The sequence below is a fragment of the Trachemys scripta genome, chromosome 1 (genome assembly GCF_013100865.1).
Source record: "Trachemys scripta elegans isolate TJP31775 chromosome 1, CAS_Tse_1.0, whole genome shotgun sequence".
In the NCBI taxonomy this organism is placed as follows: Eukaryota; Metazoa; Chordata; order Testudines; family Emydidae; genus Trachemys; species Trachemys scripta.
Genome location: NC_048298.1, coordinates 151,872,240 through 151,887,986, shown reverse-complemented (window position 1 = coordinate 151,887,986; position 15,747 = coordinate 151,872,240). Strand labels below are relative to the sequence as shown.

The 15,747-nt window shown below is 38.3% G+C and overlaps 1 protein-coding gene across 2 annotated transcripts in view; it reads right to left on the bottom strand.

Annotated features, from left to right (window-relative positions):
- The window catches only part of DCBLD2 (discoidin, CUB and LCCL domain containing 2), a 64,343-nt gene that overhangs the window by 22,542 nt on the left and 26,054 nt on the right, over window positions 1–15,747 (bottom strand). For both annotated transcript variants that reach the window (XM_034789893.1, XM_034789902.1), the window contains exons 3-8: window positions 12,400–12,537; window positions 10,925–10,976; window positions 8,697–8,769; window positions 7,510–7,643; window positions 5,967–6,007; window positions 3,605–3,820 (exon numbers count right to left, since the gene is read on the bottom strand). In XM_034789893.1, coding sequence (XP_034645784.1) covers window positions 3,605–3,820; window positions 5,967–6,007; window positions 7,510–7,643; window positions 8,697–8,769; window positions 10,925–10,976; window positions 12,400–12,537 — 654 coding nt within the window. The remainder of the gene's footprint in view (window positions 1–3,604; window positions 3,821–5,966; window positions 6,008–7,509; window positions 7,644–8,696; window positions 8,770–10,924; window positions 10,977–12,399; window positions 12,538–15,747) is intronic.

The following is a 15,747-nucleotide window of genomic DNA, read 5'->3' as shown; positions in this document are numbered from 1 at the left end:
GCAGTGTACCTCCGAGGTACCCTGTCCTCTACTTTCTGAGGAACACACCCACTTCCACAAATAGAAAGCAGTGTGTCCATGGTGGAATTGAGAAAATAGCAGATACAACTCTCTCTCTAGATTAATATTTACTACAGGTACTAAGGCACAAGCAGCCTTTCTGAACAAAATTAGGGAAGAGCTCTTCTCGGAGATGGGTGGCTGATTTAATCAACTTGAATTAATCCTTTTTCTCCCAGGAAACACTAAGAACAGATGGAACAACAGCAACAGAAAAAAAGCCAGCTATATTATATACACAAGGGGATACCCAGTGATCACAACTGCAAAGTCATGAGAAACCTCTGAATTAAGGCACGATGAGTGTCAGGGATTCCATTTCCCAGCACACACTAATTGTTATCCCAATGTAAGATTGTTTGATAGCTATCAGTCCCTTCAGGCAACGGTTCCCACCTGACTGCTCCAAACTCCATTGCTGTTCAATATGCGGTGAAACTGCAAAAACTTATTGTATTACTGAATTAACAGTTATCGAGCACCAGCTGTGACACATCCCACTCATCAAAGCTTCAATCCAGGAAAGCACTATGCACTTGCTTAACTTTATGACATGGGTAATCCGCCTGACTATTCATAAAAGCTAAGTTTGCATATATCTGCTGTGCTGGATCACAGCCCAAATATCTTAGTGAAAATATGGAAGAAATTTCTGGTGGTTTTTTCCTGCTTTGTAAACAGATTAAAAATAAATTAGCGTTGCCATTCCTGTCATCTCTATTTAAAAAATTAAATATTTTTTGAAGCACACAGAGATGAATTTGATGATTCATGTGAATGTTGAAAGAGCACATGCACAGACATTAGTAACATGCACAGAACATGCAAGAATAAAAGATGGTTACTTTCTCCTTCTGCGGTCACATGCCCCACTCTATTAAAATGAAAAGTGTATGTTCACTGCAAGGTCTGTCCAAAGAAAGGGCAGCTTGCCTTCTAAACAATGTACACAGATGCAGTACAACAACTTTAAGAGTGTGGGGAATGAGACAGTAAAAAAAGGAACGTGAAATATTATGCACTCAAAACCATGCAGTCATAAATGGGTGTACAACATGAGGACGTTATACTTTTGCGATTCATGGACCTTACAGCTCTACTCAGCACATGGCTGCCTGTGGACTGAGAAGATTATCTAAGCTTACAGATGCATATATTCAACCAGCATCACAGTTGGGATATCTATCACAGTGTGTTCTCTATCAGTGAGAAGGAAAACTGAGAAGAGATCTACTAGATTGGATTACACTTAATGATAGTCTGATTGTACATAAATTTGGCATTTATACTGAAGTATACCTTTCTTGAATAAAAAATTATTACAAAATACATCTGCTTTCTTTAAGATCACACATAGGCACTGGAACAAGACAGGCTTTCACATCTCTTCGCAAGAAATGACCACTTAGGGAAAAATTCCCTGAAAGCATATGGAGTTTGAAATGCAAATTTGTCATAATGTGAGATGCAGAACAGACATAATATTAAGTCCTAGCTACTTAATTGGAGATGAGAAACCTTTTAAGTCCTGTTTCTTCATACATGAGGTAGTGATGGATCATATAAATAATGAGTATAAAATAACATTTACAAAGATCCCCAACTGCACAGGCAAAATACACAAAGTGGATTTAGAAGATTTACTGATATTTCAGTCTTCTAAAAGCTCCTTCAAGATGTCAAGGCTACCATAAAAAAAATGGAGAAAAATTGTCCTCTCTTGCCATGGAGGGTTCAAACTACCATATAGCAGATTTAGATTAAATCTCAGGAAAAAATTTCCTAACTGTAAGAACAGCAGGACAATGGAACAAACTCTAGAGAAGTCATGGAATCTTCTTCATTGGAGGTTTTCAAAAAGAGGCTGGATAACCAGCTGTCTTAGATGGTTTATACACAGCAAATCCTGCATTTTGGCAAGGGGTTAGAGTTGATTACCCTTGTGGTCCCTTCTAACTCTACGGTTCTATGATTCTGTCTCTTCTATTTTGTATGCAAGATGAAGTGGGCACAAGAGTGGTGAGGAATGGGATCAGAGTTAATGCTGTTTAACTATGCATTGCCTTTTATTTCTTTTTTTTTTTTAATCAATGAATCAATTTTGAATTTCCAGATTAATTTACCAGGTATCTTGCCACCCAAACAAACTAAACTTTGTGATAAAAGGTCTTTAAAGATAGAAAACTGCAACACAGACAAAGGAGTTCCCTTAAGGAGAGCATATGAACATACTAAACTCCAACTTGACTGGTTCTGGTAGCTCTAAAAAAAAAAAAAAAAAAAAAAAGTGAATTTACTATCTCGAGTAATCAAATGAGGTAACTCTGGTCTGCAACACTGATATGGGTTCCAAGGTATGAAACAATAAGAATGTGACAATAAAAAGGCATCATAATACAAATGGGATAGTTATGTTCTTCAAACATTTTCTATTTCTATAGTGCCATAATATGCAAGAATGTGGCAAGGTCCTCATCTCAAACCTCTTTCTAATCTTAGGGAAAAGTGACATCGGGCCATACGGTATGAAGGAAAGAGAAAAGGGAAAGGGAAACAGTTGTTGGGAGAACAGCTAGAAAGGACAATGATTCAGTGTGGTGATTTTCCTGGTTTTTTTTTTGGTTCTGTTTACATACTTTTAATATAATGAGGCATGAGTAACAGCAGCTAGAGTTCAGGTTAATGGGAGATGGCAAGGTGACATTTGTCAGTTTTGAACTAGAAGGATATCACTTTATGTACAGGAAAACAGAAGAGATGATGAGATGACAGATGGGAATGCACAAGGCCAGTAAAGGGCTTTCAACACGCACACAAGAAAGCATCAGAACAACATGAGGCATGAGTCTTGGAATCCATCATTTTTCAAATTAAAAATGATTATAAGCAGAAGCATGACCCTTCAGTTTTTGTAGTTACAGTGTTGAGGAAAAACCTTATCACAGGAACGTCACTTGATATAAAATCTAACTACATAATTAGAAAAGGGGACTAGGAAAAGAATGCAGACTAACAGATACCACTTTAGATCCTGTTACACAAACAAAAAAAGATTAAGATATAGATACCACTAAAAGTCTGAAGTCAGCGGTCAAAAATTAGTTTGGAAGTATTTTGTAAAATTGGAATTCCTCCTTTGGGTGATCCTCTTCAAAGAATGCAAATTGCCACATTAAAGAGAATTAACTGAGAATTGACATGGATATAAGAAAGCCAGAAAAGCCTTGTGGATCCAAAAGGACAATCAGCAGAAACAGGACAAGGCTGAAAAACCAATTTAAGGTGGGAATCAGTTACACAAAACTTGTTGGAAAGATCCTACGCAAAACCACCCCCTAGAGTAGAGCCTAACTTGTCCATCTGTAATTCTAGAATTTCTTGGGTATGCTAAGTATAGGGACCATGCAAATATCATTGCTCTGATTACAGTCAGAAGCCAACTGAACTTCATCTATAATCCCAGATTAAAACTGCATCAGTTATTAACCTACCCTATCCCTATCTTTCCAAATACAATTTTAAAAGCCATCTCTGATCTGCTTACCTGTTATTCTCTTTTCTTTATTCAGGTCTATTTGTAACCACTGATATCCATCAGTGGTAAAAGCAGCCCAAGGAGGTCCAGGCCTTTTCAATCTGGCTCTTTCAGGAGTCCAGATGTTTGCCTGGCCTGTTTGGTCAGGCCACTCTAGACTTGATGATGCAGTAATCTGAGAATCAGGGATTACTCCAGATTCCATTCCCAGTGTCCCATAGCAACCTGAACAACATAAGAGACGAGGACTCAGATGCAAAATCAAAAGTTACACAATCAAATTTTCTTGCTCTGAATTCTCCCTTATTAAATTAAAGTTATACTGTGTAATATAATGTTTTTTTGCAAATCTGATATTTAATTTTATACCATGGCAAACTATCTACCTCAGTGTCTAAAAATTCAAATTGGAAAACTATAAACAAAGGGTAATGATAAAAAGCACCATATTCAGTTACAGATGAGTTGTCCAGTGCAGAGGTTCTCAAACTGTGGTCCGCGGATAGTTCCCTCTAAGGTGTGCGCCTGGGCAGCTGCACACGAGAGAATGAAGGGCCACCCACCTAATTAGTGGAGCTGTGCAGGGGTGGCTCCACTAATTAGGTGCCTGGACCCTGGAGAAGATGCACATATAAGGTGAGGTGGTGGCCTTGGGTGGAACAGGAGGTAGATGGGAAGGGAAAGTGGGGTGAGAAGAGGGGATGGAGGGAATTTGGGATGTGCAGGGCTGCGGCGGCCAGAGAAAGAGGCGACTTTCCCCAGCTCCAGGGCTGTGGCTGCTGGAGAGATGGCCCTCCTTCCCAGCCCCAGCTCTGTGGCTGGGGAGAGACCCACTTCCTTCCCAACCCCAGCTCAGGGGCTGCCGCGGTGGGGGAGAGAGGGAGAGACCCCCCTCCTTCCTGGACCCAGCTTAAGGGCTGCTATGGCAGGGGAGAGAGGGCACATCCATCACATTAGAAAGATAAGACTACTGATATTAAAATATGAGTTTTGTGCTTTTATTTGTAGAACAAAAAAAAGTTGTTTTTTTGTTTGTTTTGTTTTTTTTAATATAACGCTTTTATCCAAAGCACGTTGCGGTACAAACAACATTTGGAAAGATCATTACATGGTCCGCCGAGACCCTCAGCAATTTTCAAGTGGTCCACGAAAAAAAAAAAGTTTGAGAACCACTGGTCTACTTGGCTGCTGAGCAACATTAGTCTGACATTAATCACTCAGTTAATGGAGTTAGATCAGGGGGTAAATAGTACATCAATGAAATTTACAGAGGAAACTAAAGTTGGAGGTGTTACAAATATCAATAAGGACAAAGAAATAATAAAAAAGTGACCTACAGGAAAGTTATATTCAGTTTGGAAAACATCAGCTAATGTATCTTGGAGAAAATAATCTGGAAGAGATATTGGAAGGAAGGGTAAAACATGGAAAGCAGTAATGCTCTGAAAGGTACAAGACTGATTATATTGGACAGCAATAGAATGAGAGTTTTCAATGCAATGCACCAACAAAAAGGATCAATGAAATTTGTGGCTTTATGTGCAGAGGCATTCATATTGGCATAGCAAGGATGTGACAGTTTCTTGTTAAGGCTCTGGCAAGAAAGAATCTGGATTGGCATGTTACATTCAGTTCTGAGCATCAAAATACCAGAAAGATAAGAACATAGAAGAATATAAATTAAGGGGCTTGTGAATTATATTTTTTAAAACTCAGTTAACACTCAGCAAGAGGCAACAAATTAGCTTTAAGGATGAAGCAAAACAGAACAGAGAAATAGAATGTAAAAAACAGCTACAAATATAGAATAACTGAGCAAATACTGACCTTTCCACTTTTCAGAATACACTTACAATAGTTTTATTCTTATATTTTAAACTATAGTAAGAAAGCAACAAAAAGGTAAAAGATTGTCTCTTTCTGTAGCAGGACAAAAAAACCTTCTTGAATATTGGCATATGTGGAAAGATTTAAAGAGCCAAATAATTATCGTGGCTAAACAATAACTTCGGAGGCTAGAGGGAACACATTTTACATGTCTCAAACCTAGTAATGGAGAGGTTTAATTTAGGAATGAGTAAGTAGAAATATGACTCAGAGCAACTGAATTAAATTAAAGGGTCTCATTAAATTAGACAAAGTATCGATACCAACCATACTCAGCATTTATTTGTATACTCCAAGTCCTCAAACTCTGACCAGTCCTCACAATAATCCAGTGAAAACACATAAAGATCTAAAAGGTACTATTTTATTAACACAATAAAAATAAATGTCAGTTGCAAGCACACCAGGCCTATTTTTTTAAAAAACGTGTCCCACTAAGTTTATATCAAAAATCAGTATGCAGTTCATAGAGTGATATGCTTACCACTAGTCTTAAACGTGAAGAGACTTACAGATAATAGTCCTCTGCAAAAAAACAAAAAGAAATCTATTTTTGTGGCTGTCACTGGAACATTTAAGGCAAATTGTTCTCAATTTTATTTTTCCCCTACTACTGCATCCCACCAGGAACCTATTCATGTCCAAATATTTTTTCTTATTGAAGTAGCACCTGTTACCACCACTATGGATAATGGTTCATACTGACAGTGCTGAAACATCTTTGCTTCAGGCTGAAACCTGGCCTAGAAGATACCACCTAGTTTAAAAGATTTCAAATGTAAAATAAAAAGTATACAAGTGCAGCTAATGATATATCTAGAAGAAGAGCAAATTAACAATATTTGACTATCTAAATGATGAAGCTGAACAAGAAAACAATGGTCAGCTCCCTCCACCCAAACCCTCTCTCATTTACTGGGGTTTTGTAAGACCAGAAGGCTCTAAATCAAGAGGACCACCACGTTACTCTCAATTTGCATTGTGCAATATCCTTCTTCTAAGTACCAAATGTCCAGGCACGACTACACTTGAAACATCAACAGATCAAACTGAACTAAGCTCTGTTCTAGGAGTTCTGATATTTCAAAGAGCACTGATGCTTCAAATTTAGACAAATACCAGCAGCCCAGTTCAGTTTTTGATCTTCTGACAATAGATAATCCTTTAATACTCAAAGTCCTGCAGACTCCGTAACACAGTATGTTGGTGTTTCAGAAGAAAACATGACTATGAATCCATAAAAAAAAAAAAAAAAAATCTATTTCACTGCTGAACAGTGTGTTAGCAATGGCAGAAAATTTACAGAAAATTTCCCAAATGTAGACGGGGGTCTCAAAACAGACAATGATCTACTAGTCCAAACACACACCACAATGGATTTCAGGTTGGTCTGAGCCATCAGCCTTGAAAAACAGGTTTCAAGTAAACAAAGAGCAGCTACCTGCTCTTTCCTCAGTGTATCAATCAGCCATAGGACATGCTATAGTATCAGCTGTTGAGATTCAAACTGAAGTTTTACACTGAAATAGGTATAAAAAAATTAAAAAAACCTTCCCTGGCTATTTATTTTTTTTAAATGGAAAAGGAAAAAAAAATTACCCCACTGTAAGAAAACTGAACTAAGAATTACAAAAATATTGTTTTATTATATACATGAATGACAACAAACTACAAAGTAGCAGTGAAGACTAGAATATATTCAATCAAATTATTATTTGAAAGAAAAACTTAGGAGTTTATGGTCGTTCCATATATTTTTGAAGGTAGAGTCCCTAGTTTTGCAATGAAGTCTTAATTTTCACTTATGGCCTAGATGTTACAATAATTTGGACAGGAAATCATATACCACAAAAACTAGTACAGCATAAGAACCTACTTAGAACAGAATCCACCATTCCTATGGATGGGTAACTCCACTAGTTTAAAGGTTTCCCTTGATACAACTGATAATCACAGATTGGTTTACATCTCCTATTACCAAGAGGTAAATATTAAATATATGAAAACAACAGAGCAAATATACTTACTCTTTTGAGGTGACATTGTTAGCCAAAGAGCTTTCATAATATGGAATGCCTTTGCTGATTACAACATTGATTTGGCCACCCAGAATATTTGACACCACTCCTGCATGCACACCAGCCATGCAAAGTGACGAGGACTTTGAAGAAAATAGAAAATAATGTTCACATTCTTTTTTTCCCCAAACTGTTTCAGAATTTTTATGCCATAAAGCCTATTATTTAATTGTCTCCCCACTACCCACAGGCACCATTCATTTTTGAATGTATACAACATGAAATGTACAGCTTTGCATTTTTCTGTTTTCTAAAAGAGAAGTGTAATGGAAGTGTATGTAATACAACATTATGCTCGAATAAGATCTTCAGCTGGAACTTACATACTGAGGTGATGCAAGTGATTTTCAGTTTAAGATTATTTTCCTTAGAATCTTTTAGGTTAGACTAGGTAAGGAGAATATACATATTTACATATTCTAAAAGCCAGGGGTGAAAAAACTGGTTACTGTAACCTGTTTCTCTTAACAGAAACTGCAGGAAGGGTATAGTTGCTCACTATACAATTCTGAGGGCTACATACTTATTTGTTGATAGAGCACCACTCATCACATTATCACATCTCTGACAACAGACAGCACAGAATACACGTTTTAGCACTTAAACACACACAACTTAGATGCTTTTATACACATTATAAGAGGAAACACTAGATAATCAGCTATTTTTGTTGCCAGAGTACAATGTAGTGCACATGATCAATCTCCATTCTGTGAGGAAGAGCTAAAATATGACTGCTGTTTATTGAGATCCATTACAGGGTCATGAAATCAGAGGACGCCATTAAGAAGTCAGATTCTTCTCTAGGAACCTGAATATTACAGGCTTGAGACAGCCAGCCAACAGAAATAAAATGGGAAGTAATGAAGATTATTCTAGTGATCCACATTTCTCAGCAGATATCAAAATGTAAGAGCATGAAGTGCTTAACCACTTCTTGGAGACAGCAACATCCGGAGCTCCAGCCATTAAGCAGCTGAGCAAAATCAGTAGCATGTCACATTAGGAAGTATCTACTCCCAGAGCCAAGGAAATAGAGCTGACAGAAAACAAACATATGTAGCAGATTTTTATCAGAAAGTGCAGAATTTAATCAAACTTAAAGTGAATATACTGTACTGTCTAAATTTACTTACATCGCTGTATCCATGAGGAATAGTGCCAGAAATATCAGCAAAAGGAATCACACATCCAGCTGGACAATACTTACTGGAAGAAAAGGAGATATGAAGTCAATATATGCATGCCATTGCTCTTCACTTTAAAAAGAGCAAGCAGCACATTGTAATTTAAAATTTTGCATCTCAAACCATGAACAGACAATTTACCATTTGGTTAGGACTGTAATGTGGTCTAAAACTACCACCTATCAATGTGTCATAATTTGAGACAGCCGTCAAGTCAGAAATAGAGACACAAGGTGAATGAGGTAATATTGTTTATTGGACCAACTTCTGTTTGGTGAGAGAGAGACAAGGATTTGAGCTTACACAAAGCTCTTCAGCTCTGGGAAATGTACTCAAAGCATCACAGCTAAATACAAGGTGGAACAGATTGTTTAGTACAAGTAGAGAACATCTTTCAAGGGGCCTTTCAAGGTGAAATGGCCCGTTAAAAATGGCCCCTTGAAAAATGTTAACTACCTAGGCTAAGCAATCTGTTCTACCTTGTATTTAAGCTGTGACACTCAGTATGTTTCCCAGACATGAACTGAAGCTCTGTATAAGCTTGAAAGCTTGTCTCTCTCACCAACTGAAGTTGGTCCAATAAAAGATATTACCTCACCCACCTTCTCTCTCTCTAATATCCTGGGACTAACATGGCTACGACAACACTGCATATAAATCAGAAATATATATTCAGGAAAAGATCTAGAACAGTAAAAACCAGGCATTTGACAGGAATGTCGTGAAAGTATGTGCTTTAACTACATTTTTAATAAGTACATATCCCTATGTCTGGTATCAACACTACATAACATCTGTAAATTCTGAAGTTTTCAAATCAGAATCCAGAATTCTAGCATTAGTGTTCATTTTATTTTATAAACTTTTAAACTGTATATATATATATACACACACACACACTTAATATTTTATATTATATATACGTTATATATATATATATTTACATATATTTATACACACACACACATATATATATATATATATATATTACACACACATTATACTTTAAAATGGTATCTCTGAAAAGTGTATATTACAGAATATCTTCATATAGTGCTTTAATCAAAAGAAACTGGTTGACTTCAGCTAATGCTTTTAGAGCACAGAAAGCAGGAGGCACGATAGTTGTATTGCTGATGAAAGCACATGTTTCACCTTCTAGTGCCGGTTTCTATCACAAAATAAGAAAAAGCAAATACTTGAGGAAGAAAGTTGGAATACATTATTCAGCAAAGTACTTAAGCATGTGATCAAGTCCCAGTAAAGTCAATAGGACTTGGTCAAGTGTTTAAGCGCTTTGCTGAATGGGGCAAACTGTTGATTTGGATTGCAAAGGTCAAATCTTGAAAGAGTGGTGGCGCCATGAGTTTATAGGCCCCCCAAAATGTAACCCAAATTCATTTATTGGCTTTACAATACTTTGTAGCTTTAAATGATGCACTTTATTTGGGAAAAATAAGTCTCCTGATGTCCAGCCTTGTCTACCATTTACCTGAAAGAACACAACTGCCTATTACATCCCAGTAGAACCTCATTAATTCACACTAATTGTGAGACCAATGGCAAATTAATTTTATAAATTAGTAAGTGAATAAATAATAGAAAAGCCAGGGCTTATGCATCACAAAATATGCTTTTATCATCTGAAAAATGTATGTTAGATTTAAGTTGTGACAGATATAGCAACCACACACAGTATCTTTAGGGACTGTATTCTACTCCAGGAGGGAGCGTTACCACAGTTCCTCCAGGGACTAAGAGAACAGTGTGTGTGGGGGGGAAGTGATTATAGTGGTCATTGGGACTGTAAACAGTGACATGAGTATTAAAGGTAAAACTTCTCTTTATCTAGTGCACATTTTGTAATTTATTTTGTAAAAGCAATGAATTCTTAGTAACATGAGCCCTCATTAGCTGGAAAGTGAGGACACTGCTGGTTTTTCTGTGTGTTCATTTAGTGCAAATTAGAGAGGTTCTACTGCATACTAAAATGATTATCTTCATTTTTGGAAACTATAAGGTCAGAACTAACAATTTTGTCATTTAATCATTTAAATTTCACCATCCAAAGGACTCTGTTTGAAACAAAGTGGAAGACGATGTGTGTAACAGCATGAATAAAACCACAGTAAAGTAACCGTAGTGCTGGGGGGAAAAAACAAGCAGAGCAGTCTTACTTGAATTCTGGTTCAGAAAAGTGACTTGCATTGTCTAAACAGGTTATTAGGTCTGGAAAGAAAAAAATATTAAGTCAAGAAAAAGATAGAGACAACCAATTTTAACCAATTTTTTTTAAAGTACACGAAGCCCATCAAATTGAATCTCTCAGACTCACCAGTTGTGTGTGGTTCAATCAAAAAAGTCTTTGAATGAAAAACAATGTATTTGTTAAATAACATACTAATTTGTGAATCTTTTATGGTACAGTAGAACCTTGATAATTTGTACTAATGACTTGGAAATCCACTGTGAATTTAGCATGTAAACATTACAAAATTGATCTTGTTCATTTATTTTGCATAGTTTAATTTTAATTATTCCTGGTAATGCTTCACAGAATGCTTGTAAGTGCACCGTAGTGTGTTTTTAAAAGTCAGAAATTCTTATACTCTGCTTACAAGAGGAAACTGAATAGAGAGGATGAAATTAGTACTGGGTTCTGGGTTTTAACATATGACAGTCTTGCACAAGTGGAGCAGGATAAAGTACAGAACACAGAAGGGCCTTTCCCACATTATCAGAGTGACAACTAAAATTTGACATGTTTATCCACTATGTCAATCTGAACTGTCAAGTTTAAATACACATAAATTTATGCAAGTCAAATTAGAAAACACATAATAAAATTTCAGAAAGAAAAGACGACCTCATCCACCTTTTTGTAGTATTAACTTTAACAAGCAGGTTCTCAAACTGTGGCCTGCAGAACACTTGCTAATGGTTCACAGAGAACTGGAGGATCATGTGTAGCTCTACATCCACTTCTATTGGTGTCTAGGCTGAACACCAGAAGAAGCAAATGTAAAGAAAGAGGAAGAACACGTATAGCTGCCTCCATTGCAGGCCACGGCACCATAAGAGCATGAAAGAGGAACAAAGATGCTGTTTGCACAAAAACTGACAAGAAGCCACCAGCTGGGCCCTAGTCATAAGATTCCTTGGAGGGAGCAAGGAAACAGGATACGATGCAGGGGCAAGGTAACAAAGAGCAGATCAGACAGAAAGATTGGAACTGATAGTTGTGTGTGAAAACAGAAAGGTAGAAAAATGCAACAGTTACCATAGGGATTATAGGAGACTGGGAATGGGATCAGAATTCCATGGTACTGCCACTCTATAAAGAGGTGATCTACACTAAAAAATTTTCAGGACCCTTCATCCAGCATCTTGGTTGTTATACTCCAAACAAATGTATTTAATCTTTTATCTAAAGCAACTGTTTCATCTGTTTCATTGCTTAACCCACTCTGAACAGTAACTTAGTGTATCCAGGGGGTAGGACAGTTGAGAAGTGTTAAGACAACATCTAAAAGAGTGTGCATTTTTAGATATCCACTGTTCACATTGAGAACACAGAAAAATAAGTTTGTACTCATTATACAGCTTTAATTTTAATCACTACACAGAATAACTAATTGAATCTGACAAATACCTGATTTGTCAGTGGTTGAATATGAGGCAAGAAATCCACGCCCAGAAAGGTGTGTCCCGCTCATGAACTGTACTGTGACTTCATTACTTTTTGACTCAATTAAACTGTCCATCTGAAAGCCCAGACCACAGTATTTACCTAGGAAGAAAAAAAAACCTCATTAAAAAAATCTGTTTATGTTCAGTGTAAGCTCACATTAAGTTTTCTAAATACATTGAGGCTAAAGTGAACTGATTGTAAGTGAAGAACATGCTCAGTATTTGAGATGGACGGAGAGTACAGACATCATATGCATTTCATTTGTTGATTCAATCAGGGATGCCTATGAACATGAGCTTAAACAGCATAACAGTTAAATAGGACTATTAGAGAACCCTAGAAATGTAGGAGTGAAGGGACCTCAAGAGATCATCCAGCCCCCTGCACTGAGGCAGGACCAAGTAAACCTAGCCCATCTCTGACAGGTGTTTGTCCCACCTGTTCTTAAAAACCTTCAATGATGAGTATTCCACAACTTCCCTTGGTAATGTATTCCAGAACTTAACTATCTTTGTAGCTAGAAAGTTTTTTCTAATATCTAACCTATATCTTCTTTGCTACTTCTTGTCTACCTTCAGTGGACATAGAGAACAACCGATCACCATCTTCTTTATAACAGCCCTTCAGACATTTGAAGAACTATCATATCCCCCTCAGTCTTCTCTTCTCACGACTAAACATATCCAGGTTTTTTAACCTTTCCTCAGGTCACGTTTTCTAAACCTTTTACCATTCTTAAATAGGAAACAACAACAACAACAACAACATGACAGATTGCATGAGAATTAAGTCCCAGTATCAGCAAGACTAAAACAACAGGTTCCTATACTATTAAGACCTGGAGAGCACACAACAGGTTTAAATATTGTCTGGTTTTAGCCCTGGGAAAGCATTTATTGGCAGCGAAGTCCGACGTTTACCACAGACACAGACTCCTGGTGAACACTGTATACCCTAGGCTTGGAAGGATTAGATTTTTATTAGTAAAATGTCAGTAAAAGTCAAATTACCAAACATACACAAAGCGATGAAAAAAATATTTCCATCAATAATCAAAATGTACAGATAGGCAAAGCAAGACAAATGCTGCATAAGCACTTATTAGAATTTGGTTTAAGGATATTTACTTTGTATATTTTGACATGTGATGTTGACAGTTATACAGCTTTTAACTTTTTGAATCTAAACATCTATGGTCATTAAATAATTATTGTCTGACACCCTCCTTCCTCTATAATTTCCCATAAGTGAAAATTTAAATAGATAAAAATAAAAAATGCTTTAAAATAGATATTATCTAGCAAAATTATAAAAAATAAAATAAAAACTGAATTTTGCCAAGCCTATGTATACTGCAAGACCAGCCATGAAGCTAGAAAAGGGGCTTGAAAAATTTCCCCAGTACTTACTAGCTCAAGGGCTAAGCCTACTAGATAGGGTGAAAAATACATGTGCTTGCATGATTCCATCTGCAAACTTTATCAGAAATGATTTTATATATGTTTTTCCAAGTGATTTATACTAATATTAAACAGAACTGGGCTGAGAACTAATCTCTTTAGGGCTCCACTAGAAACTCTTCCCCCACTCCTTGAGGATGAATCCATGAAATATTACATTTTGAGATGACATGTTATCCAGTTTTTAATGCATTTAACGTTCACTAAAATCATCTCGAACGGTATCCGAAGCATTCAGATATTATCTTCCAACATTTTTTATTTAAAGGACATAAAGCAGACACCAAGGACACAACATGCCACTCACATTACATCATGCCAGTTGTGTTAAATACATAGAGCCCTGAAGTTAGAAGAAGTCCAGAAGAAAGTTTCTTTTAAGCAAGTTTTTATATTTAATAGCAACAGCCACCTAATCCATATCTGGGTACCAATTAATAGTTGGAGTGAGCTGATGTCCCACAGTGAGCATCTCAGGCTATCAGCTCTTCCTAATGGACTATTAATCCCCAGATAATGCCCCCTCTGTATTTTGGCTTAATATACACTTTACATTACATCTCCAAAATCTACTCCTAAGGGAATTGTGTGCCTAAAAGTTCTGAGGAAAAAAAAAATCTGCACATAATATTTTAAAATGCTGCAAAACTCTTCAAATGTTATTTATCAATAAATAAATGTGGAAGCTCCAGCATGGCTGTGGGGAGCACAGGCCACTGGCTGCACGGAAGTGGGAGATCACCCTACAGCCTTCCTCACACTCCTGGACAGGGACTTGGCGGTGAGGCTGCACCTGATCCTGACACAGCTCAAGGGCTGGGCCTGTCCCAAAAACACCCCAGGGCCCTGCCCCTCTGCACCAGGCGCACAAGATATGGTTATACAGGCTCAGCCCAACAGGATCCAAGTGTGGAGGGGCTTAGTGGGAGGCAGGGATCCAGGTGTGGGGTGAAAGATTTCTGTGTGGGACAATCTGGGTGCAGGCAGCTCAGTGAGGGATCTGGATGCACAGGGACTCGTTGAGGGTTTCAGATGCAGGGACAATGGGACTCTTCGGAGGGGTCCAGGTGAAAGTGGCTGGGGCTCGTCAAGGTGGTCTGGGTGTGGGGGGCTTAGTAGGGGGGTCTGGATGCTGGGCAGTGGGGCTTGGTGGGGTGAGGTCTGGATGCAGCTAGCTGGGGCTCAGTGGGGTGAGAGACTCATCGGGGTGGTGGGGTTCATTGGGTGGGAGTTCGATGGGCTTGCTTAATGGGGGAGCCCCAGCTGCTGCCAAGAGGATGCCACATACTAGGCTCCCATCGCTATCCCCCTCTCTTCCCCATCCCCCTCTGCCTCATCTCTCCCCTCACTCCCACATCCCCCTACACTATACCATCCCTCTTCCTTCCCCCCACTCTACCACCCCACTCCCATTCCCCTATTTCCTCTACCCATCCCGCTCTCCCTGCCCTGCCCAACTACAGGCACTCACCATTATACAGAAAACAGGATGGCTCCCAGCACACAGAAGGGGAGTACAACCGGCACTAGGACCAAGGAAGTGGTGTCCAGCTGCAGAGTCAGATAGCTGTCGCAAAACCCTCCTTTTCCCAGACACCTCTACGCTCACATAAATGGGGGAGAGGCAGTGGCACATGACCCTGCGTGCCCTACCCATGCACCACATTTGGATGGGCTATGCCCCCCCCCCAACTACACCCATGGGCATCCCCAGTCCTGTACCCCCTCCCCGAGTTTTACCTCTCCAACGGCTGCCCCAGGTGCCAGAAACTACCCCGGCATATGACCCCTCTTGTGGCCTCCCTTTGCTTCCTGGTCATTTTCTGCAGGGAAGCAAAAAATTCTGCTG